This window comes from Leucopleurus acutus (genome assembly GCF_964270905.1).
Source record: "Leucopleurus acutus genome assembly, chromosome: 14".
In the NCBI taxonomy this organism is placed as follows: Eukaryota; Metazoa; Chordata; class Mammalia; order Artiodactyla; family Delphinidae; genus Leucopleurus; species Leucopleurus acutus.
The window spans coordinates 61,610,975-61,637,275 of NC_139156.1; the positions used below are offsets into that span (position 1 = coordinate 61,610,975).

At 51.0% G+C, this 26,301-nt stretch overlaps 1 protein-coding gene across 2 annotated transcripts in view; it reads right to left on the reverse strand.

Annotated features, from left to right (window-relative positions):
- Positions 1-26,301, reverse strand: part of ADAMTS14 (ADAM metallopeptidase with thrombospondin type 1 motif 14) — a gene marked incomplete at both ends in the record, with an annotated part of 91,028 nt that overhangs the window by 19,205 nt on the left and 45,522 nt on the right. Inside the window, 7 exons of one of the 2 annotated variants that reach the window (XM_082855060.1) lie at positions 1,525-1,673; positions 3,991-4,104; positions 5,522-5,654; positions 6,307-6,450; positions 8,171-8,276; positions 10,243-10,399; positions 11,089-11,172. In XM_082855060.1, coding sequence (XP_082711186.1) covers positions 1,525-1,673; positions 3,991-4,104; positions 5,522-5,654; positions 6,307-6,450; positions 8,171-8,276; positions 10,243-10,399; positions 11,089-11,172 — 887 coding nt within the window. The remainder of the gene's footprint in view (positions 1-1,524; positions 1,674-3,990; positions 4,105-5,521; positions 5,655-6,306; positions 6,451-8,170; positions 8,277-10,242; positions 10,400-11,088; positions 11,173-26,301) is intronic. The other variant, XM_082855059.1, reaches the window with a different exon arrangement.

Sequence of the window (26,301 nt, forward strand, 5' to 3'; positions counted from 1 at the left end):
TTAATATCATAATAAACTGCGGAGTGGTAAAAAGAGACTTGGATTTGGAATAAGAAGACCTGGCTAAATCTAACCCCAAGTCTTGCTGTCTTAACTTCTGCTTTAAAGGAGGGACCATAACACTTCTTATTTTACCTACCTCCTGGTGTGTCTGTGAAGAATAAATTTTAAAAAGGTATTTAAATCTGTACTCTCTTCCCCATTAAATTAAAAGGATCCGGTAAGATTATGGATACAAAGTACCCAGGTGAACAAGGTTACTGGCACTCTGCTCAGAGATGCTGGGAGGATTACATGGGTTTATGCATGGAAGTGCTTAGCACCCCACCTGGCACAGAGAAAGTGCTCCGTGCACTGGGGTAATTATAACAGCAGCTGTCCTTTACTAATCTGTGCTGGGCATGGGCATGGTGCTGAGAGTGCATAGATTATACTTCATTTAAGCCTCATAAAATAAAAACAGTTATTATCGTAGACGAGTTCAATAAATGGGGATAACTCTCTCTCGTGACTGGGAGGTGGTCCATCCAGAGTGGGCATCACCGTGCCTTTCTTTAACCTGGCTTTCCTACCCCCAACAGGTTGAAGGCTGTTCATCTCGTCTCATATTTGTAAAGGGTCAGTACACAGGAATAGGCTGCTCCAGGGGGCACGGAGCGTCCCATCCCTGGAGGTACACAGCAGAGTATGAAGGACCACTCCTGAGGATGCTGGAGGGAGGGTGACCACCCCCGAGCCTCTGTGATCCTAGGACCCTGCCATTCTGAGGTCCCCATCGCATCACTCAGCACTGTGAGGGCTGGGACCAGCCCTGCCCCACAGAGGTTCAGAATCACTGAACGTGGAGAGAGCTGACCCACACGGCCGGCCCCAGCCAGCCCCAGCCAGCCCCAGCCGGCCCCCATCTCTCATGAAGCTGTTCTAAGCAGGCTGCTTCAGCTTGGGAGACGGAGGCCATCAAAAGCTGGTGCTCAGAGGTTCCAAAACCATGGGAGGGGGTCCCCATAGAGGGGATAAATGCGAGAAAGAGATTATTCCCCCAGAATGCTGACATATGGGTAGGGGGTAGTGAGGGGGGGGACTTGATGTTAGAAAGAGATAAGTTAAGAAAAATTGAAGGAAGTTTTGCTTCAGGTAGTAGGAAACAGACTTGGGGAATTTATCCTCCCAAGACATGGCTAGTGAACATTTAGACCAGTGTTTTCTCAACGTTTAGCTGGAGGATGAGGGTCACAGGAGGGCTCGTTAAACTGGCCAAGGCTTGGGCCCACCCAGATTCTTCGCAGACGAGAATCTGAGAATCACTGGTTCGGACCCATTCTCAGATGTCAGTCAGACACAAAGGGAGACGTCAGACCCAGGTGGAAGTGGTTTGGCGCCCCCAACAATTCTGGGCCGTCGTCCACTGGAATACGTACACAGCCACCTGCAGGGGACCTTCTTTCTTGTGCCCTGCCCCCCCAGCGACTCCCTCTCCAACCCCCTCGGGCCCCTGCCCTGCCCACCTCAGCCCAGTGCACTCACGGGGGATTGTCACAGCTCCGGCTACGGGATCGAACCCCGCCCCCACACGACCGTGAACATGACCCGAACTTAGTCCAGGAGCTCCAGCCTCCATCCTGGCCATAAGTCTGCTCCGGCGACTTCCAGATGCAGTGACCTTTGAAGCACCACTGGGATGGAGCAGAGGGTGCGAGGTCACCCTAGGGCCACTGCTGCCTAGCCTGCCACAGGAAGTGCCCAACCGGGCACACGGCACAGCTGGCAGGCACCACAGGTGAGCCCAGAAAAGGGAACGTTAAGAGCCCAAGCCTCAGGGTCGCCCAGAATCCCAGCCCTACCATGCGCTGAGGGACCTTCAACAAAGGGCTCCCCTTTCTGACCCTATTCCTCGACTGTACCATGGGGATAACAGCCCCTGCCCACAGGGCTGCTGTGAGCATTCGATGAGATAACACCTGGCACACACAGCCCTCCAGAAACGGCAGATGGTATTATTCATGGTGACAACAGCTGTGCAATTATTTGGTTTACCACCCCCAGAGAAACAAAGGGCTGATAAGGGAGAGAAGACACAATCTTCCCACACAATCTAGAGTTGATCTTGGCTCTGTACCTTGAAATCACCATCCAGGGACCCCAGGCAGGTATGTTCACGGGAGGGAAGCCAGCCACCCGGGAGGTCCATCCATGCAGTGGAGGGAGCATATGCCTCAAGTCCAAGAGGCCTGGGTTTGAATCCCAGCTCGGCCACTACTAGCTATGTGTGGTTTTTGCGTAGCTTCACCTTGCTGAGCCTCAGTGTACTTGCCTGTTAAATGGGACTGTTCTAAGAACTGAAGGCAGCAACACTCACAAAGCCCCCAGCACAAGGCCAGGCACAAAGGAGGGCTCAACCAAAGTCAACCCCCTTCCCTTTTCCTGTAGGGCCATAGGTAAGAAACACAGCAAAGCTCTCTGGGTCTTTTTCAAGAGGTAACTCAGTAGTTCTCAGTCTTGGAGTCACTTGGGGAACATTTAAGAACTCTGGATGCCTCAGCTTCACCCCAGACTGAGTCAGGCTCTCTAGAGGTAGGGATTTTTAAAAGAAGTGGTAATTTTTAAAAGAAGCACTATACAGTTGGCCATTGAACAACTCAGGGGTTAGGGGTGCCTGCCCTCTGCAGTTGAAAATCTACATATAACTTATAGTGGGTCCTCCATACCCATGGTCTGCATCCAGATTCACCCAACCACCGATTGGTAGTATTGTGGTATTTACTGTTGAAAAGGAACACATCCGCAGATATAAGCAGATATATAAGCAGACCCGTGCAGTCCTAACCTGTGTTATTCAAGGGTCAACTGAAATTTACAGGCCATAAACTTCACTCATTTCAAGTGTACAATTCAATGACTTTTCATAAACTTACAGCATTTGGCAACCATCACCACCATACAATTTTGGAACATTTCCACCATCGTAAGAGATAGTTTGTGCCTGTTTGCAGTCACTCCCTGTTCTGGGGTGTGGGGGATTTTAAAGCTCCCCAGATGGTTCTAATACGCAGACAAAACTGAGAGCCGTTGATTAACTCTTATGTGAAATTGTGATAGGAGAGGGCCTGGAAACTCGAACACACCTGGAGCAGGTAGACCGAGGCTCCAGGATAATAGCCCTCCAGGTTTGGAGCCCACAGGGCCTGTACAAGGCCATGGGAAGCCCCACACATCTGTGAAGGGACAGACCATTTATAGATGAGAATGGGAAGATAAGGGCAGAGGGTGAAGGGCAGAGGACAGGCTGCTGGGGGCAGCACCGCGTTTCTTCCCAGCCCTCTCATTTGCTTTGACATGACTCACAACTTCATAACAACCTGAGGAGCGGGAAGGATGCTTGGTCAGGGCTCAGCAGGGGTCAAAGAATGGACCAAGGTCACCACACAGAAATGGGGGGGGGGCAGCAGGGCCAGCGATAGAGCAGAGGTGGGTTTCAGACCTCAGCTCAGGGCTCTCAGATCCGGGGTCCTCCTGACACTCACACACACAAGAGGGTGCAAACACACCCCAGGAAGTACACGAAAGGGCCGGTTTGGGGGGGAGGGGTAAGAAACAGCATGGTGGGCGGGGGGAGGAGGCAGAACACCTGGAATCTTCCCTTCACCCCTTCTCAGCCAGTCACCCTCAGCCTGACCTCCACAAGTTCCCTGACCTGCCTGGGCCGCATTCTCCTCAGATGGCAGTAAGCATTCCTGCCGATGGGCTGGGAGACAAGGCCAGACTCTGCTGCTGTAGAAGCCAAGGACTGTGGTGCCAGGGAGGAGAGGGCGTGTGTGTGAGTTCCTGCGAGGACTCCCTGCCCATCTGCCCGCACGCAAGGCTGTCTCCTGTCCTCAGCCCTCCCCCAGCCCCCGCCACGCATTCATATCCACACTCAGCAGCAAGGTGGGTCTCCCGTGGGGCCTGCGCCCCAGGAAGGCGCTCCTGCTGCAGCCCCCGGTCCGCAGGTACCTTGCCTGGCGCACACTCCGTCCCGTCCAGCGGGGGCCCCTTCTTGGTCTTGCAGAAGTAAGGGTTGTCAGGATGGCTGCACCACAGCTGCTTGCAGGCCTCGAAGGTCCTGAACTGCACGGCAGGTTCAGGGTCACTGGGCCGGACTAGCTCCCCAGCTCTGACACGTTGTCCGGGGGCAAAGGACAGTGACAGAGCGAGGGGAGGGTGTGGTGGGCATTGGGGCCAGAACACTGCGAGGGGGGCAGGAGGGGCCCATCTAGCCAGAGCCCCACGCGCACACAAGCTCGACCCCACCACAAGAGCCACTGGCCTCAGCGACCCCTCCTCTCTCCACCAGGGCACCGAAGAGAAGGCACCAGCCACAGCCCACACGCCTCTGGTCTCCCTCCCCAGGCCTCCCTCCCTGCCTTTGCAGAGGCCACTCTGTGACTAAGCAGGGACCAGGGTTTGAGGCTGTGGGGAGGCTGGGTCCACTGATACCCCCTGAGCTCTGTGCATGTGGAGGGCTTTGAGAGGGCTGCCAGTCTAGCCCAGGCCCTGCAGCACCCAGACAAGGTCAGGACTCCCACCTCCCTCTAATCTCACCCAGCCACACCAGAGGTTGGCACCCTTCTGTTTCACACTGTCCAGGAAAGCCCCAATTTGCTTTTCTCTCCTATCATCCCCTGCTGGCCAGACTAGTGTCCTACAAACACAGCATCTGGGCACTGAAATCCCATATCCCAGCTGTTTCTCCACTCCCAAAGCAGAGACCAGCTGTTCCAGTGTGGCCTGGGCAGTGGGCAAGGTGGCCACACACAGGGCCTTCTGGGCCTGCACAGCTGAGGAGGGGGCTGCATTCCTGGATGGGGGCGGTTTGAGGTACTCGAGGCATCAAGGCCTGACCCCTCAGAGAGCCCCCTGCCCTGGGATGTCCGCGTCTCTGAGGCTCCACCTGGGCCCTGGTGAGCAGCTGTTCAATTCTCTCCTAGGTGGCGCTAGCTGATCACCAGGCTCCAGGCTCTCCCCTGCCCTGTCCTGCAGAGTAGGGACAGGGCTCTGCTCCCTCGTATCTATCTCCTCAAGTAGGGGATGGGGGTGGGGGAGGGGTGGGGAAGCATGCAATTGACCCCCTGGAGAGAGGTTATATGGGGCACATGAGAACTTTACCAGTGTGGGAAGTCTGCCCAAAACATCCTCCAAGTGCCCAAAGAGCAGAGGGTGGCAAGTATTTCTCCACCAGGCCAGAGCCCAGCACCTGATCTGACACATGGGCCACCTGACAGATAAACTCCCCCGGTGACCAGCCCAGCCAGGATCCCAGCGGTGGCCCACCCTCTCTGTTCTACTCTGTTCCCATCTTTCCAGGCATTCTCCAGCCACCACACACGCTGGCCCCCCACCCCTGCGTGGGGCGGGGATATGGCAGAAAGTGGCAGGGCCTGGGACCTGGTCACCCTGCCTGGGCTAAGGTGCTCTGTGAATGACCAGCCTGCACCCCAGGAGGACCTGACCTGGCATCCAGCTGGCAGAGGCCGTGGGAACTCACCGCTGAGCAGGTGTGGTACCCAGTGCCGAAGTCAAAGCGGCATTGCTCGTCCATTGAGTAGTCAATGCCGGGCAGCTCCGGGGGCCGGGGCCAGGCAGGTGCAAAGGGATCATCAAGGAGGCAGTCATAGGAGCTGCCGGCAGAGGCAGGGAGGTGAGCAGGGTGGGGACAGGAATTCCCAAGCTCTCCCTTCCCAGAGGAGGGGGTGTTAACCAAGCAAGGAAGGCCTGCAGGAATCTGCCCCCGCTGCCCTGTGCCAGGAGCTGTGTTGTCCAGGGAGGACAGGCTGCCCTCCCCTCGCTTCCACCCACGACCATGTCTGGGAGCTCCAGGGCAAGGGGACCCAGGACTGCGGTTAGGCACTCAGCTTGTGGTTTTCTTACGGGGCCTGTTTTGCCCGTATTACAGAGTCACATCATGGCCCAGATGAAGGGTTGGCTCGTGGACAATTTGAGGGCTCACTGCACTGAGAGAAGAAGCCAAGTCAGCCCGCCGTGCAGGACGCACACTGGGCGCTGGCCGGCTGCTGCGCGAGGTTAGAGACAGTATCTCTGCCGGCACCCATCCCGCCCAAATCCACTCTGCGCCCATTCTCGGCCTTGAGCTCCTGAGTCCAATGCTTGTCCTGGGCCTCCACGTCCCCGGAGCCCCAGGAGCTGACCGGCAAACCCAGAATTGAGCATGTGTCAGGAGTAGGATGGTGTTAGGAGGGGAGATGACTTGGGGGAGATGGAGTGGCAGGCCGCTTGCTCCCCATCCGGGCCCAGAGGGTGGAGGTGACCTACGGGAGGTAGCGGCTGAGTTCCAGCTTGCTGCAGTGGGACCAGTGGAAGCGATGGAAGGCAGCCTGCACCAGGGGCGCCATGACGCTGCCCAGGCTGGTCTCATCTGCGCAGCCGTTCCCCTGACCATCGTGCTCCATGCCGAGCCTGGAGGGTGGGGGAGGACAGAGGGGAGCCCTCAGTCATGCCCAGGGAGCCCACCCCTGGGGAGATGAGCAGGCGGGCCTGAGACCCTGCCCTGACCAGGCTTCAGACTGTGACTTTTGGCCTCAGTTTCCCCACCATGCAGTGGAGAGGGCCACCCCTCTGGATGGAAGCTGAGACCCCACCTGGCCCCCCAGTGGGGCTGGACTCATTCTGCCCTCCTGACCCCTCCTCAAACCCTACCCACGTCCTCACAGTTTCCGAGGTCAGCTCCAGCTCCACTCTGGCCCCAGGACACCTTTCCTGGCCGCCCTCCCTGTGGGCTGCCCTCCCACAGCAGGGAACGCCTGTAGCATCGTTAACAACTCACACGCCACGCACTGTCTTCCCTCCAGACCCAAGGTCTCACGTGCAAGGACCAGTTTCATTCTGTTCAGTTCGACCTCCCTTACTGCGCCCTCCCTGGGTGCCAGCCTCCTTAGCTTCTCCTACACCCCGCGGTACCCAGCACAGAGCTTTGTGTGTGGTACCTACCTGCCGTGATGATAGTTTAAATGTAAAAGTTTGCTCTTTCTAGTTAGTATTTAACACCAAAGCCCAAAGGTTCTAAATTCTTAAACACTCCCAGGAGTCTGCATTTGGCCTTGACCACTAGACAGACACATGGGCCTCTAAGCTTGACCTCGTCTCTCCATAGGGAGGGGCTCTGTGAGTGAAGAGTGGACACGCCCTGCCCCCCCCCCACATACAGGAAGACAAACTCCTGGCTCCAGGATATGTGGAAGCATTGGCTGCCAGGGCAGGAAGGGACCTCAGAGGTTCCCCTGGTGTCAGCCTCCGTGTTGCAGATGAGGAAACGGAGGCCCCAGAGAGGAGGTGCTACCCACCCAGTGAGGGGCAGGGCTGGGATGAAATCACAGGGGCAGGCAGATGCAGAGAGGGGCATGGCCAACCACAGATGGCAGGCTCGCCCTCGGGACTGGCCCACTGCTCTCATTCCCACGTCCTTCCAGCTGCAGAAAACAGCCCTCACTCTGTGTGTGGGCTGGGGGCGGGCAAGCTGGGGGCGGGTCCCATAGCTCTGCCCTTGTGGACAGACAAGGCCAGGAGACGTGACTGTGACAGGTATATGTCACCACCAGACACTGGATGGTGGATTATTTGTTTTCTCCCAGCACGTAGCTTCTTGCGTGCTTTTCTGTCCCGTTCTCCACTGCAGCCCTATTTCTAGAACAGGGCCTGGCACACCTCAGGCGCTCAAGAAATACTGGTTGAATGAATGAATGAACATGCTCTAAACCAAATCCGGGCCCAAGGATCACACAAGCCCGCCACCCGCTTGGCCCGAGGCCTGGGTCTAAGTGCCCCTGTTTATGATGGACTCAGGCCAGGGCTCCATCGCGGAGCACTGGGAGGGCCTTGAGGTGTGGCTGAGATGGAGGAATAGAGGCCACCCAGAGAGCAGAGCACTGCCTATAAGGTGACACTGCTACTGGCCTGCCAGAGGCAGGGCCACATCTGGTCTCCCAAGGCCCTGGATTTGGAGCTGGGCCCAAGGCAGGGCCAGAATTGCTGTCTGGGCCCCAGGGCTCCATCCCCGTCGGGGCAGCTCCTCTGGCATCTCCCTGGACACTAGGAAGGGAGTCCCAACTGGGGCGAAGCCTCCCACACCCGCAGACCTCCGCAGAGCTCAAGGCACAGCTCGCCCCTCAGTGCCACTTACACGTGGCCGGTCTCGTGGGCCACCACGAAGGCCGAGGAGAAGCCATCTTCGTGGTTAAGGGCACAGCTTCTCAGGGGGTGGCACATGCCAGTAACAGGCGCGTACCCTGCCAGGGAGAGGGAGAGAGGGCAGAGAGAGAGGTCACGTGCAGGTGAGGTAGGACTCGACGAGGTCTGTGCCGAGCCAGCCACCGCAGGGACGTCCAGACCTGGTCACCACCGGAGGGTCCCTGGAGGAAGAAGGATCCTTCCAACGCGCCCCCCGTGTGTACGCACCCGCAGTACAGCTCCTGGGCCAAGCTGCCCCCACGTCCTAAGGCTTGCCGCCCTCCCTCCTGGCCTGCAGCTCTCTGTGCCTGTCGGCCCCAAGCCTGCATACAGCCAACTTCCGAGCTGCATCCTTCCAGACAGTCCGCTGGTGAGTCAACAAACAAGCTCCAAATGTGTCTACGCGGGGTAGCAGGTGGCACCGTGTTAGAGACTACGGGGAAAACAGGCGCGAGCCCGCATCCCCCCAGCACACCCACACACCGGAGGGGCAGACGGCTTAGCGGGGAGACTAGGGGTCACGAGGTCAGCCTAGGTGTGGGCCTGCAGGGCCGGAGTTCAAGGAGCACAGAGGGGTGTGTGGGGTGGCTAGGGGGACGGCCTCTGACCGAAGGGGTTGAGCGGGACCAGGGAATGACTGACGGGGGCCTAGAGCTGGGCCTGGAGGACAGGCGAGAGACTCTGGTGAGGTGGGGGGCGGGCAGGGGGAGGGGAGGACACGGGCAAGGTGCAGACACAGCTGCGCGGGCCTCAGGAGCCGCGGGCAGTGCAGGGGGCCGGCACGTGGCACTGAGTAAGCAGCTTTGTGTGCGAGGCCCATGATCTACGGGGGCTGCTTCCCCGCCTCCCCAGGGCCCGTAATCAGCTGGGAGGGCAGCCTGGGCTGAGGAAGACATCTGAGGAGGGGGAGATGGTAGACAGCGCTCCCTGCCTCGGGCTTTCAGCCAACCATGACCAGATAGCTATGCCCTGTCTTCGGAATTGCTGAAATCCTCTTATTTGAGATGGTTTTGGGGGTGTAACAAGAAGCTGTGGTGAGAAGGCTTCTTGGGTCCCGACTGTCCTGGAGGTCTGGATGTACTCCACAGGGCATGCAAGTACACACGTGTATGTGTGTCTCTTTGCACATGTGTCTGTGTGTCTGCACATGTGTGTCTGTGCATGAGTGTGCATGTGTCTGTACACGCATGTGTCTGCGTGTAGGTGTGTAAATCTGTTTGTGTGCGTACAAGCCTGCCTTTGGGGCTTCAGGGATTCAGACAAGCAGCCCTTTTGGTAGAGGCTGCCTCTCTTCTAGCATCAAACCAGAAAACACTACAAAGCCCTCAGCTTGGAGCCTGGAGATACAGTCTGAGTCTCAGCTTTGTCTCCTCTCTGCTGTGAGGCCTAGGCAAGCCTCGTTGCCACTCTGTGCCTTGGTTTCCCCATACAGAAACCTGGGGGTGATCAAAGCTTCCTATGTCTGCAGAGCGCTTGCAGCCAGCCTCTGTCACAGACATGGGATGCATCCCTCAGCCCTTTTAGCAGCCCGGGAATGGAGGAAGGCAAATACTACTATTTCTCCCATTCCACAGTTGGGAGAATCTCAGGAGATGAATGAGTTTGGATCACTAGGCTGGAGAGGCATGGATCTGCGGGTAGAGCAGGGCCATCCTTTCTGAAGTCCACACCAGCCCCGCCCTAGGTGCCCCACGGCCTGCAGTGAGGACAGAAGGATACAATGTGGGCAGAAGCATCTTGAAGATCACTGAGGTCTTCGAGCAGCCAGGCTCCGGGATGGTGATCACAGGGCCTAGGGCCTGACTCACAGCGACCTGCAGGCTCAACCAAGGCAGCAGGGACCAGGGCGGGGCCCCTTCACTTCCCCTGGCCCCCGAGAAACCATTCCAAAGCTCGCCTACCTGTCCGGCCAGGTCCTGTCTCCAAAGTCCCAAGGATCTTTTTGTTGCCAGAAGACCTGGCCCCAGAGACAGCCTTGGCCTCTGCCCTGCAGCCGCACACACCTGGCCACGGCAAATACAGTACCTTGCGTACCTGAGGGCCCAAAGTCCTGCCGGGTGAGGAAGACGACGTGGTCGTGGTGCTCCGCGTGGCCGGGGTCCTGGCGCTGCTGAGACTGCGCCCAGCGACACACCTGCTCCAGGCTGCGAGAAGGGTTCCCACGCTCGATCAGGCTCAGGGACTGGGGGGCCAGAGAGCAGAGTGCCGGTCAGAGCCCACGGACTGCAGCAGGCACCCTGCGCTGTGCTCCCAGCAGCAGGGGACACGGAGGCCCGCAGAACGGCAGGGCCTGCCCCAAGGTCACTGCTGTCCCGGCTCCGGCGGCCACTGGCACACAGCCCCGTTCCGTTTTAGGGAACGTTCCCGTGCCAAGCCCTGTGCTGGGGCACCTGTCTGCTGAGAACTCACATTATTGCTAATTCCTCAAGGAACCCACAGGCAGGTGCTGTACTGAGCATCTCCTCTATGCAGTCACTGTCATTATCTCCACAACAGCCCCTAGAGGAGAGTTCTGTTTTTACTCCCGTATGGGGGAAAACAAGCAACAGAGCCCAGAACCCCCGGCCACAACCCTAGCAGGACTTGTCTCGGTCACCGGCCCCCACTCTAAGCCCCACTTTCCCCACCGATTCATGGAGCAGGACCTCCAGCTGTAGGGGTTGAGGACTGTCCATTTACCCGATTGGAGGGAATTCATAAGTCCCCGCTTACCAACCCCAGATGCCTCCGCTAATGGTTTGGGGGTTCTAATTTTGGAAACAAAATGTTTCCTAGATGCTGTTATCCCTCCCCGATACCTTAGCTGGTCTGATGCTCTGGCCCCCCCCACCCCTTCTCCCTCAAACACTGCCTGTTGACACAGGGGTTTACCTGTCGGTAGCCAACCATGATCAAGCGGACAAGGGCGATGTTTATGTGGACCCCCAGGGACTCATCGTGGTAAATCTCATCCACCTTCAAGAAGAGATGAGCGTGTGGTGTTAGGGGAAGCAAGAGTTCATTGAAGGCCCACCGCATGCCAGGTATCTGACACGCTACCCTACTTCACCCTTACCATGGCTTTATCTGGCAGGCATTCTATCCTCAGACGAAGAAACTGAGGCAGAGGGAGGCAAGACGACCTGCCCAAGGACACACAGCTAACAAGATGCACAACTGGTTTTCAAATCCTGGCCCACCAAATTCCAACACTGAGCTCTTTCCACGAAGCCAAAGCATGAGGGGACCTGGTCTCAAACCCAACAACTCAGATGGAATCTTGTCTTTTTATATCTCTGAAGAGTCCTTCCAGAAATGTCACCCAGCTCAGGTCACTCATCCTCACAGCCCTGTGTACCTTTCCAAGTGCCTCTGGACTCATCCGTGTGCTCTGCAGTGCCTGGGCCCTCCTCCAGGGCAAATCCAGGAGGAAAGGGCTCTAGGGCCTCAGACCAGCAGCATCAGCATCCCCTGGGGCTCGTTAAAAATGCAGAGTCTTGGGCCCACCTCCTGAGTCAGAGTCTGAGTTAGAACAAGATCCCCAGTGATACTCAGGCACGGTCAAGTTTGAGGACAGGAGCAGTGCATTGGATTCTTCCCTTCTCCCACAGGCTCAGGGACCTTTGGGGCGGTCATGGCACAGTTCATCGATGAATGCAGCCCCCAGCCACTCCCCTGTTCAGGAAGTCCCGGAACTGTGTCCATAACAGATGGACACCACCTCTGCCTGCCCACCCCCAAGGACAGGCAGTTCACCCACTCCTGAAGATGCCTATCTCCTGAGTGGTCCCACTGGACAAGTCCATCTTTTTTGTTTTAAATAACTTTTATTCCTGGATATAAAATATTTCACTCTAAAAACTCTGAAAAATACCCCAAAAAAGTAAAAGAAAAAAGTCAGAGGCGATCAAGATGGCAGAATAGTAAGACGTGAAGCTCACCTCCTCCCACAAATACATCAAAAATACATCTACATGTGGAATGATTCTCATAGAATATCTACTGAACGCGGCAGAAGAGCTCAGAGCTCTGAAAGGGCCAGAAAATCTCCATGCAACTGGGTAGGACAAAAGAAAAAAGGGGAAAAAAAAAATGGAATCTGAACAGGACCTGTGCCCCTGGGAGGGAGCTGTCAAAGAGGAAATGTTCCTGCACCTGGGGAGTCCCCTCACTGGTGGGGAGATCAGCAGGGACAGAGGGGGGCTTCGGAGCCTCGGAGGAGAACTCAGCGACAGGTCTGCAGCAGCTAGAATGGAAAGAAACCTGCACAGATGGTCAGGGCCATCGCTCTGCACTCCCCAGCCTGAGACACGTGGCCACCAGTGTGGACGGGGGCTGGGTGTGGAAGCTTGGGCTTCAGAGATCAGACCGGGGAGAGGACTGGGGTGGGCTGCGTGGGAACACCCTGAGGGCTGGAGTCTGGTGCGACCACAACTGTGGGTGTACACAGAGGAAGCCTGGGCCGCCTTAGAGGCCAAATGCCACTGTGTGGGCGGTGTGTGCGGGCAAGGGGAGGACCTGCTATTCCAGCGTTTTTCCCTGTGTGAGCTCTCAGGCAGCAGGACACTGCCTACACGGGCTCCAGGAGCAGTGGCGAGCTGCCTCTGCTCCCACGGCATGCTCCAAGTGTGCGCATGAGCTGCCACCACTGCCAATAACCCCACGACCAGGCACCAGCCGCTGCATCGGCACACCTGTATCAAGGGGATAACGGCCAGCACACGCTGAGGAAAGACGCAACATGCATCCATACTATAAAAACAGCCCTCGCACCAAAAATATTAAACCCACACAAGCTACACAGGGACACTCCCACATATAAACAGCCCTCCGAGACCACAGTAGATAATTGTTTCTCCTAAACTCACAGAATTAAGAGAAATATAAGTAAAATGAAGAAGCAGAGGAACCACTCCCAGTTGAAAGACCAAGGGAATTCCCCTGAAAGCACAAACAATGAAACAGACCTCTTCACTCTCATAGACACCGATTTCAAAAAGGAGATAATGGAAATACTGAAGGATTAAGAAAGGCTATCGACAGAAATGCAGAGTACTGTAAAAAGGAACTAGAAACTATAAAGGGGAACCAAGAAAAATTAGAAAACTCATTTGCCGAGACAAAAAGGCAACTAAAGGCAATGAATAGCAGAATAAATTATGCAGAAGAATGAATAAGTGCCGTGGAAGATAGAACAATGGAAACCACCCAATCAGGATAGCAGACAGAAAGTCAAATGAAAAAAAAATGAAAGCAATATAAGATATTATATGGGATAATATATTATAGGATAATATAAAGTGTGCCAATGGGATGATATAAAGTGTGCCTAAGGGATAACATAAGGGAATAATATAAAGTGTGCCAGTCTATGCATATGGGATATGCAATAATATCCTATGGGATAATATAATATCCTATGGGATATTATAAAGTGTGCCAGTCTATGCATATGGGATATGCAATAATATCCTATGGGATAATATAATATCCTATGGGATATTATAAAGTGTGCCAATCTATGCATATGGGATATGCAATAATATCCTATGGGATAATATAATATCCTATGGGATATTATAAAGTGTGCCAGTCTATGCATATGGGATATGCAATAATATCCTATGGGATAATATAATATCCTATGGGATATTATAAAGTGTGCCAGTCTATGCATATGGGATATGCAATAATATCCTATGGGATAATATAATATCCTATGGGATATTATAAAGTGTGCCAATCTATGCATAACAGGGATTCCAGAAGGGGAAGAAAGACAAAAGGGGATCGAAAATGTATTTGAAGAAATTATGGCTGAAAACTTCCCAAACGTAAAGAAGTAAACAGATATCCAGGTACAGGAAGCACAGAGGGTCCCAAACAAGATAAAGCCAAACACACGTACACCAAGATGTATTATAATAAAAATGACAAAAGGTAAAGAGAGGGTTCTAAAGGCAGCAAGAGAAAAACAAAGAGTTAATTACAAGGGACCCCCATAAGGGCATCAGCTGATTTCTCTGCAGAAACATTGCAGGCCAGAAAAGAGTGGCATGATACTTTCAAAGTCCTGAAAGGGAAAAATCTGCAACCTACGATACTCCACCCAGCAAGATTATCACTTAGAATAGAAGGAGAGATAAAGTATTTCTCAGACAAGCAAAAACTAAAAGAATACAGAAATACAAAACCTACTCTGAAGGAAATACTGAAAGGTCATCTCTAAATAGAAAAGAAGTAAGAATATATAGGAAAGAGAAAATCACAATTGGAAAGCAAATCACTTAAATAAGCCAGTCCACAGATTAAAAAAAGATCAAAGAATTTCTGTGAAAGTGATGATAACCACAGTGAACAGCAAAAGGATGGACGCAAAGATGTAAAAGGGCATCAAAATCATAAAAAGTAGGGGAGGAGAGTAAGCAAATGTAGATTTTTTTTCATTTCCTAGAATGTGTTTGAGTCTATATGATTACCAGTCTAAGGCAAGTAGGAACAGGATGGGGCTAACATACTTGTAAAACAGGGTAACCACAAATCAAAAACATACAAGAGATTCACAAAAACCAAAAAGAAGAGAACATAAGCATAACACAAAAGAAAATCATCAAAGCAACAAAAGGAAATAGAAAAAGAAAGGGACAGAGAAGAAATATAAAATCAACAGGAAAACAAGGCTAAAATGGCAATAAATACGTATCTATTAATAAGTACCTTAAATGTCAATGGACTAAATGCTCCAATCGAAAGACACAGAGTGGCAGATTGGATAAAATAAATAAATAAATAAATAAACAACAGCCTACAATATGTTACCTACAAAAGACCCACTTTAGGGCAAAGGACACACACAGATTGAAAGTGAGGGGATGGAAAAGGTTATTTCATGCAAACAGAAATGAAAAGAAAGTGGGGGGTCACAGTACTCATATCAGACAAAATAGACTTTAAAACACAGGCCATAAAGAAAGGTAAAGAAGGACACTATATAATGATAAAAGGATCAATACAAGAAGAGGATTTTACACTTGTCAACATTAATGCACCTAATGTAGGAGCACCCAAATAAATAAAACAAATACTAATAGACATAAAGGGGGAAACTGACAAGAATACAATAATAGTAGGAGACTTTAACACCACACTCACATCAATGGACAGATCTTCTAGACAATCAATAATGCAACAGAGATTCTAAATGATACGACAGAACAGTCAAGACTTAACTGATATTTTCAGGACATTACATCCAAAATAACCAGAATACACATTCTTCTCAAGTGCACATGGAACATTCTCTAGGATTGACCATATACTAGGGCATAAAACAAGCCTCAACAAATTTAAGAATATAGAAATTATCTCAAGCATCTTTTCTGACCACAACAGCATGAAACTAGAAATCAACCACAAAAAAGAAATGAGAAAAAAAAATTACATGGAAACTAAACAACATGCTACTAAAACACCAATGGGCCAATGATGAAATCAAAGAGGAAATTAAAGAACACCTTGAGACAAATGACAATGAAAACACAACCATACAAAATCTATGGGATGCTGCAAAAGCAGTTCTTAGAGGGAAGTTCATAGCAACACAGGCCTTCCTCAAAAAACAAGAAAAATCTCAAACAACCTAACCTACCACTTAAAAGAATTAGAATGAGGGCTTCCCTGGTGGCGCAGTAGTTAAGAATCCACCTGCCAATGCAGGGGACACGGGTTCGAGCCCTGGTCTGGGAAGATCCCACATGCCACGGAGCAAATAAGCCCGTGCACCACAACTACTGAGCCTGCGCTCTAGAGCCCATAAGCCACAACTACTGAAGCCTGCACACCTAGAGCCCATGCTCCACAGCAAGAGAAACCACCGTAATGAGAAGACTGCGCACCGCAACAAAGAGTAGCCCCCGCTCGCCGCAACTAGAGAAAGCCCATGCGCAGCAACGAAGACCCAACTCAGCCAAAAATAAATTAATTAATTTTTTTAAAAAAAAAGAAATAGAGAAGAACAAACAAAACCTAAAGTCAGCAGAAGGAAGGAAATAATAAAGATCGAGGGGAAATAAATAAAATAATTTAAAAAACAATAGAGGGACTTCCCTGGTGGCACAGTGGTTAAGACTCTGTGCTCCCAATGCAGGGGGCCCAGGTTTGATCCCTGGTCAGGAAACTAGATCCCACGTGCATGCCGCAACTAAGGAGCCCACGAGCCGCAACTAAGGAGGCTGAAAGCCACAACTAAGGAACCCACCTGCCGCAACTAAGACCCAGCACAACCAAATAAATAAATAAATTTTTTTTAAAAAATAGAAAAAAATCAATAAAGCCAAGAGCTGGTTCTTTGAAAGGGTAAAGAAGACTGACAAACCTCTGGCCAGGTTCACCAAGAAGAAAAGAGAGAGAACTCAAATAAATAAAATAAGAAATGAAAAAGGAGACATAACAATGAATACCACAGAAATACAAAAAACCCTAAGGGAATACTACAAAAATTTATATGCCAACAAATTTGACAACCTAGAAGAAATGGACAAGGATCTAGAAACATACAGCTCACCAAAACTGAATCAAGAAGAAACAGATAATTTGAACAGACCAATCACTAGAGCTGAAATAGAATCTGTAATTAAAAAATTCCCTACAGGGCTTCCCTGGTGGCGCAGCGGTTGAGAGTCTGCCTGCCGATGCAGGGGACACGGGTTCGTGCCCCGGTCCGGGAAGATCCCACATTGCCGCGGAGCGGGTGGGCCCATGAGCCATAGCCGCTGAGCCTGCACATCCAGAGCCTGTGCTCTGCAACGGGAGAGGCCACAACAGTGAGAGGCCCGCGTACCACACACACACAAAAATTCCCTACAAATAGAAGTCCAGGACTAGATGGCTTCATAGGCGAATTCTACCAAACATACAAAAAAGAATTTATACTGATCCTTCTCAAACTCTTCCAAAAAATTGAAGAGGAGGGAACACACCCAAAGACATTCTATGAAGCCACCATCACCCTGATACCAAAACCAGACAAAGACACCACCAAAAAAGAAAATCACAGGCCAGTATCGTTGGTGAATACAGATGCAAAAAGTCTCAACAAAATATCAGCAAACCGAATCCAACAACACATAAAAATAATCACACACCACGACCAAGTGTGATTCATCCAAGTTCACAAGGATGTTTCAACATATGTAAATCAGTCAATGTGATACGTCACATAAACAAAAGAAAAGACAAAAACCACATGGTCATCTCAATAGATGCAGAAAAAGCATTTGACAAAATTCAACATCCATTTATGATAAAAATTCTTACCAAAGTGGCTAAAGAGGGAACATATCTCAACATAATAAAAGCTATTTATGACAAACCCACAGCCAATATAATACTCAATGGTGACAAGATGATAGCCTTCCCACTAAAATCTGGAACAAGACAAGGATGCCCACTCTCACCTCTTCTGTTCAACATAGTATTGGAAATCCTAGCCACAGCAATCAGACAAGAAAAAGAAATAAAAGGTATCCAAATTGGAAGGGAAGAGGTAAAATTGTCATTATAGGCAGATGACGTGATTCTATATTGAGACAACCCTAAAGACTCCACACAAAAACTACTAGAACTGATAAATGAATTCAGCAAGGTAGCAGGATACAAGATTAACATACAGAAATTGGTTCCATTTCTTTACACTAACAATGAAATATCAGGAAAGGAATGTAAAAAAACAATACCTTTCAAAATCACAACTCCCAAAATAAAATACTTAGGAATAAACCTGACCAAGGAGGTGAAAGACTTATATGCTGACAACTATAAATCATTAATAAAGGAAACTGAAGATGATTCAAAGAAATGGAAAGACATCCATGCTCTTGTATAGGAAGAATTAATATTGTTAAAATGGCCATACTACCCAAAGCAATCTACAGATTTTTAATGCAATCCCTATCAAATTACACATGACGTTTTTCACAGAACTAGAACAAATAATCCTAAAACTTATATGGAACCATAAAAGACTCAAAATTGCCAAAGCAATCCTGAAGAAAGAGAATAAAGCGGAAGGCATAACCCTCCCAGACTCCAGACAATACTACAAAGCTACAGTAATCAAAACAGCATGGTATTGGCACAAAAACAGACATATGGATCAGTGGAACAGAACAGAGAACCCAGAAATAAACCCACACACCTATGGTCAATTAATCTTCAACAAAGGAGGCAAGAATATACAATGGGAAAAAGAGTCTCTTCAGCAAGTGGAGTTGGGAAAGCTGGACAGCTGCATGTAAATCAATGAAGTTAGAACACACCCCCACACCATACACAAAAATAAACTCAAAATGGCTTAAAGATTTAAACATAAGACATGATGCCATAAAACTCCTAGAAGAGATCCTAGGCAAAACATTCCCTAACATAAATCATAGCAATGTTTTTCTTAGGTCAGTCTCCCCAGGCAATACAAATAAAAACAAAAATAAACAAATGGGACCTAGTCAAACTTACAAGCTTTTGCACAGCAAAGGAAACCATAAAAAAACGAAAAGACAACCTACAGAATGGGAGAAAATATTTGCAAACAATATGACCGACAGGGCTTAATTTCCAAAATATACAAACAGCTCATACAACTCAACAACAACAAAACAAACAACCCAATAGAAATATGGGCAGAAGACCTAAATAGACATTTCTCCAAAGTAGAAATACAAATAGCCAATAGGCACATGAAAACATGCTCAACATAGCTAATTATTAGAGAAATGCAATTCAAAACTACAATGAGGTACCACTTCACACCAGTCAGAATGGCCATCACTAAAAAGTCTAGAAACAATAAATGTTGGAGGTGTGGAGAAAAGGGAACCCTCCTACACTGTTGGTGGGAATGTAAGTTGGTGCAGCCACTGTGGAAAACAGTATGGAGGTTCCTCAGAAAACTAAAAATAGAATTACATATGATCCAGCAATCTCACTCCTTGGCATATTTCCAGACAAAACTCTAATCCAAAAAGATACATGCACCCCTATGTTCACAGAGGCACTATTCACAATAGCCAAGATGTGGAAACAACTAAGTGTCCATTGACACGTGAATGGATAAAGAAGATGTGGTACGTATATACAAGGGAGTACTACTCAGCTATAAAAAAGAACAAAATAATGCCATTTGCAGTAACATGAATGCAACTAGAGATTACCATACTAAGTGAGGTATGTCAGAAAGAGAAAGACAAATACCATATGATATCACTTACATATGGAATCTAAAATACGACACAAATGAACCTATCTACAAAACAGAAACAGACTCACAGATACAGAGAACAGACTTGTAGTTGCCAAGGGGGAGGGGGTTGGGGGAGGGATGAACTGGGAGGTTGGTGTTAGCAGATGTAAGCTATTATATACGGAATGGATAAACAACAAGGTCCTACTGCACAGCACAGAGAACTATACTGAGTATCCTATGATAAACCATAATGGGAAAGAATATTAAAAATGAATGTATATATGTATAACTAAATCACTTTGCTGAGCAGCAGAAATTGACACAACATTGTAAATCAACTATACTTCAATGAAAAAAAAGCTCCCAAGTTATGAAAAGAAAAAAGAAAAAAAAGTTGTCTCCTATTATATATTAGCCAGATATATAATAACTATGGTTACCACAGCTTCCTGCCGTGTGCGTGTGTGTGTGTGATCTTACAAAATTGGAATCATGCTGAATATACTGTTTGTGTTTTTCTTATTTCCTGAAACATCATTCTGTGGATTTAAAAGCATCACCTCTAATGTCTACAGGTGATGGGCCATCACTTACATAACTGCTCCCCTAGGAGAAGTGACTTGTCCAGGAGGAGAAATGACATGGTCAGCAAGTCAGTGTCAGTACACAGCAGTGTAGCTGCCAGGAGCCAGAGTCCTGGGTTCAAACCCCAGCGTTGCCTCTTAGGAGCTGGGTGGCTTGGGGCACATCAGGTAACTCCTCAGAACCTCTGTTTCTGTAGACTGGGGATCATAATGGCTGTCGTGGGGCTGGCACGTGGATGCTCATGCCAACTCAACACCTGGGGATTATGAGTGAGCCCCACAGGCAGAGAGGCCCACGGGCACGGTCCGTGATGGAGGCAGAAGTGGAACCAGCCTCTGACTCCTGCCCACATGGCTTCCCGGGAGCGGGGCTGGAGATTCATGCATGACCCTGTTCTCACCATTTCACCTCTCCACGCCCTTCAGCTCATGAGCAAAGGAACCAGCCTACAACCCACAAAGGGACTGCTGTCTACGCGATGGAGAGGGACAGTGTGGCCAACCCTACATATGAGAGTCCCATGGGGAGGGGAAGGCCAGCTGGGGGACCAGAGGTCTGCTCCTGTGCTGATGCACCCCTCCTGGGACACAAGAACAGAGCCCCAGCCTACTCTCCCACACCTGGCAGCTGCCCCAACCCGTGAGCGTGCAGACTCCAGAGCAGCCAGCACCAGGCTTCCCCCAAGGGCCTGCCTGGCACCCATGTCTGACCCCAACTGAGACCAGAGACCAGTGCCTGCTGGGGGACAGCAGGCCCCACGAACCCCATCACACATAACAGTGGAAAGTCCGATGGGTGGGAGCACCTCCCTCCACCCTCCTCCCCTCTCCTGCGGGAGCAAAGACATCATGGGAGCAAAGTGGCCAAATGCATAAATAGATGATGTCCTTCTCCACCCGCCTGCCCCGACTCATCCTAGGAGAACACGCACACATTTTCTCCCTCACAGAATTCCAACCTGAGTACTCTTTGCTGACTCACTGAAACGACACTCGATCTGCTGTAGGATGACTCAAATAAGCCCAACATCTCAGTCCCTCCGACACCAGTACATGGCCTTCCTTCTACACAAGGGTGTGGCCAGTGTCTCAGACCTCCCTGATGGTGCCCTGTAAGAGTGCAGACCAAGGACGGGGTCACAAGCAATGCATGCTCCACACAGCCACATCTGTACACCTCGTATACATGTGTAAACCCGCCAGTGACCCCAGGGCAGGGGAAGGAAGCGGTCACTGGGTACATGGGCGGGGCATCTGTGGGGCCTCTGGCCATCTAGAGTACCCAGGCCATTGCCTTCCTGCCCTCTTCTGTCTCCAAAGTGGACCAGGCAGATTGCTGCCAGAATCCTGCCACATTACTCACTTCTGTCCCACACTCCGCCAGCCAAACCCACTCTTCAAGGGCTGCAGTGACCCCTACTCTACACTGCATCTCCAGGCCAGGATGTTAGGAGGTCCTCACAGAACTGGAAAGGGGGCTGCTGCTCTCTGAGCAGGAGGAAGAATCAGAGCCTGAGTGTCCAGTACAGTAGGGGGTTGAGTGGGGCCTCCTGACACCAACTCCCACTCCCAGGTAACTGGCCCAGATGCAAATACTGAGCAATTAATACTAAAAATTAATTTTGCCTCTTCTACAGAAATAAAAAAGAAGTCAAATACACACTTCTTGCACAGTAATTTACCTTGAAATCAACCTTCATGGTTAGGGGAAAAAAGCACAAAACTCTTTTGATAATCAATGCTACACAATTATTCACTTTCACCATTAAATAACACATTTAATCAGCTAAATAGATAGATCCCTACAAAGACAGAAAGACGACCTTTTCATCTCCCACGTGAGACACCACAGGCTTCTGAAATAATCTGGACACCACAGGCTTCCGGTCACTGGTGTATCAATCTCTGTGGCGCAGACCCCCCGTGCCCCACCCCAGGGGTCAGGGGAGAGGAAGAGGGTGCTTGTGGGAAGGAGGGTCAGGCAGGTCTTACTGGAGGAGCCAGAACGATCCTGGACTGAGAAGGTCATTGACCCTTTGGAGTTGGGGAGAGGCTCGATGCAGGAGAGAGGAACACGGGAACCATGTGGAGCCACCAAGAGAGCCCCAAGGTCACTGGCAATCAGGGTAACTGAGGCCAATCCCCACGTGACGGGGAGTTTCTTCCCAGCCCGTGCCCGCACACCTCCAGCAACAGCGCACTCTCGGCCATTAGAAAGCTCTCTGTGCCATGAGCCCCATTTGGCCTTCCTGTCCACCTCCCCCACTGGCCTCAAGTCTCCCTCTTGAAGTTTCACTGAGCACATCGGCTCCATTCCTGGAGACAGATAGTCACCACTGACTCCCAGGGACTCCTCTCTAAGCTCACATCAGTCAGAGAGAACGTCTTACAGGCAGCAAGACAGAAGACAGATCACTCACCAAGGAAGGACCATTGCGTTAGAAGTAGGTTTTCAACAGCAACGAGGGAGACCCTGAAGTAACACCATCAAAGCACCATGACAAAGAAACCATCAACCTAGAATCCTGGACCCAGCAAACCATCTTTTAAGAACCATAATGAAATAAAGACATTATCGAGTGAAAGAAACCTGCGACTGGCACACGGACCCACTAAAGGATCTGCAGGTAAGGGCGATGGAAGGCAGCCTAAATACAAGAATGCATGAATAGTTTTGAGCCTGTGATAGGAGCACAGGATAGGTTCCGCAATGAGATAGTCTGGTCTCTTCTTATATTAAATAAGGATAATGAAAATGAAGCAGTTAAATTTTCTCCCATATTCCTCCCCTCCAAAAGTAGGGTTGGCCCTGCCACTCCAGGGGTCTGGTCTGTCTCTGGGGCCCTGGCTCATCTGTACACACCCTTATTAGCCCTTGAGTGGGGACCTCAGTGGCTTTGATTCAGCTGGAGCTACGCTGACACTGTGCACAGGCCAAGGAGGGGGCTGGACAGGGCTGCCGTGTCCAGCAGAACCACAGAGGCCGTGGGCACGTGGGTTCCACCCACAGCCCTGAACTGGTGCCCCAGCAAGGAGATGAGGCTGCCTGAGAGACCCAGGACCCCAGCCCTCTGGAATAAACACAGAGCTGCTCCCTGACAGGCTCCAGCCTGGCTGTGCACTCAAGGCCTGGCTCTGTCAGCCTCTGCCCGCCACGGCTGTCTCCCAAATGCCAGAGGTGAGGCCAGCTCGCCAGCTCAGGGGAGATCAAGAATCGCTTCCCGTGGTTGTGGGAAAAAGCACGATTGCTGCAAGACACACCCACGGGGCAGGAAAGAACACTGTGTCTGGTCTCCCTGCTCCCCCAACCTCAGCCAAGTTTAAGACCAAGACCCCCCCGACCCAGGTTAGAGTTCCACATAACATATTGGCCTGGGATGGCTCTTGCCTGTGTATCAGAAAAACAAGCACAGGTCAGGACTCCCTCTGGCCAAGGGGAGACGAAACAGCAGAAGCGAGAGGATGGCTAGAGAGCACTAAGGTTGGAGGGTGACTGCTAGTCACTGAACACCTACAATGTACCAGGCACTGTGCTGAGGGCTTTGATGCAACCTCACGCAATCTTATGGAGGGAGGACCTATTCCTGTTTCATATGTGAGAAATCCGAGGCTCAGAGAGGTTAAGTAACTTGCCCGAGGCTACCCAGCTGCAAAGTGGGAGGGCTGGGATTTGAACTCAGATCTCTATGAGTCTTAGCCACTACACACAGCTGCTCTCCAGAACCAGCTTCTGTGGCAGGCTGGCTGGGGTGGGCTTTCTCTGGCCTAGAAGAGAAGGTGAGGAGTGTGGGATTCCATGTCCAGTGAACAGCAACTCGGCCAGGCAGGGATTGCTATAAGAACCCCTTCCCTCTTCTCCTGTAACCCTGTGTGGCCAGGCCTCCCGGGGGCCTTGTGGTCAAGCCCAGGGAGCAGGAAGAGGGGAAGGGGGGTCTACTGGGGTGGGAGCTCTGAATCTGTTCTCCTGCCCGAAGGGGGGATCAGAATCTCTGGGCACCTGCAGCAGCAACGCCCAGGCTTCAGCCCACGGCTGGCGGGGGAGAGCTAGGCCCCGGGGAGCCCATGCGAGGGCAGCTGGCAGCCTTCCCTTCTGGACCAAGGCAAGATGGGCTTCTCCTTGCTTCCAGCAGAGAATGGTCCCCCACCAACCCCAAGTTCCCTCACTCCCTAGGGAATGTTGCTTCCGTGGGGCGCGGAGCAGAATGTCCACCTACTGCTTGGCAGCTGGGTTCAGCAGGGCTCCACAGGGAGGGGCAGTGCGGAGAAAGCCAGGCCCTGGGGTCTTCAGCCCGCCCCTCACTCAAACAGGAGAGGGTACTTACTGCCACCTAAGCATCACCTCCCAGCATCACCTCCCAGAATCCTCCCAGCAACCTGCTCGCAAGGAAGTCATTGCCCTTCTTTCCTTTTAAATCAATATACTTTCCATTTTAGCTTTAGATTTTCAGAAAAGCAGCAAGGATAGTACAGAGTTCCCTGTTATTAATATCTGCCCTTACCAAGGTACATTTGTCACAATGCATGAACCAATACGGACACATTAGTACTTACTAAGGGCCATATTTTTTCAGATTTCCCTAATGTAAGGGTATTGTCCCATTTGTTGGCTATGAGATCGCATCTGGGTCAGCACATTACATTTAGTTATCCTATCTCCTTCGACTGCTCCGGGCTGTTTATCCTCTCTGGTGGCCCTCAGACCTCCCTGCGTTTTGATGACCTAAACAGTTTCGAGGAACACTGGTTAAGTATTTTGCAGGCCGTCCTTCAGTTTGGGTATGTCTGATGTTTTCCTCATGGTTAGACTGAGGTTATGGGTTTAGGGAGGAAACACACAGATGTGAGCACCCTCATCACATCATGTCAGGAGTGCATGCTATGGGACTTCCCTGGCGGTCCCGTGGTTAAGACTCTGCGCTTCCACTGCAGGGGATGCGGGTTCGACCCCTGGTCAGGAAACTAAGATTCCGCATGCCACGCGGCGTGGCCAAAAAAAACAAAAGGAGCGCGTGCTACCAACATAACATCATTGGTGATGCTGACCTTGATCACCTGCAAGAGGGGCTGCTTGCCAGGTTCCTCCGCTGTAAAGTGACTCCCTCCCCCCGCCACCTGGCCCTGGCTTCCATGCTCTGCTCTTCAGAAGGATGTCACTATGCACAGTCCCCCCCTTCAGGAGTGGGGAGTTAAAATCTACCTCCTTGCGGGCAAAGGACCTACGTCATTTATTTGAAATTCTTCTGCAGAGAGTTGTTTCTTCTTCCCCATTTATTTATGTATTCAGTCACTCACTTATCAGTATGGACTCGTGGATATTTATTTTATACTCTGGGTTATAATCCAATACCTCATTATTTATTTTATTGCTCAAATTGTCCCAGCTTTAGCTCTTCCAGTTGGCTCCTGTCCTTCTAACACACTCCCATCGTTTTTGGCTTGGGGGGCTTGGGGGAGCACTTCCTTACTTTCTGACATTACAAGACGCTCATCTTGGGCAAGTCCCTGCCCCAGCTCTACAGTCAGCCACTCCTCTAAGGAGCTCCAAGGGGCATGGTATGTTATCTCTGTTTTCATGGCCAGAAAAGCTGGCCCAAAGTGATGGAAGCGCTCGTCTAGGGACAGCAACCACAGCTGGCGTTCAAGCGCAGCCTCCACTCATGTGCCTTCCCTGGTCACTGAGTGCCTCTGAACCTGAACAGAATGCGGCAGCATTGCTTGAAGGTCGGGGAATGGCTACAATGACTTCTCTGGCCCTTTCTCAATACTGGGCTCTGGGGCCAGTCCTACTGTCCCCAATCCCTGACCCTTCTAGCAACACGGCACATGGCGACTCTGCAGACCAGGCGCTCCAGTGCCCCCTCCAATGCACCCACGAGGCCAGGACGCTCTTCCTTCCCCTTGTTTATGATTGCAGGAGGCCAGGTGGCAGTTCAGGTGTGTTGCCACTGCCTGTGCAAGCAAGATCCTCTTGTTATTCCTGGTGGCTTCACAGGATACCGCAATCCCTCAACATTTCAGGCAATGAACGTTTAGGGACTATCTGAGGAAGGAATGTGAATCATGGGTGTCCCAAAACCTCCACTGCCACCTTCAGGAAGGACCAAGAAGGCACCGCACGGAAGCCTGCAGAATGGGTGTCCGTGGATTGGATGACGTCCCAGAGGAAGAGAGGAGCATTCCTGCATCATCACCCAGGCTCCTGATAGCACAGGGGACAATACTGTGTGGAAAAGCACAGATTTTGATGACTCTATGCTGAAAGTGATTTGGACAAGTAATACT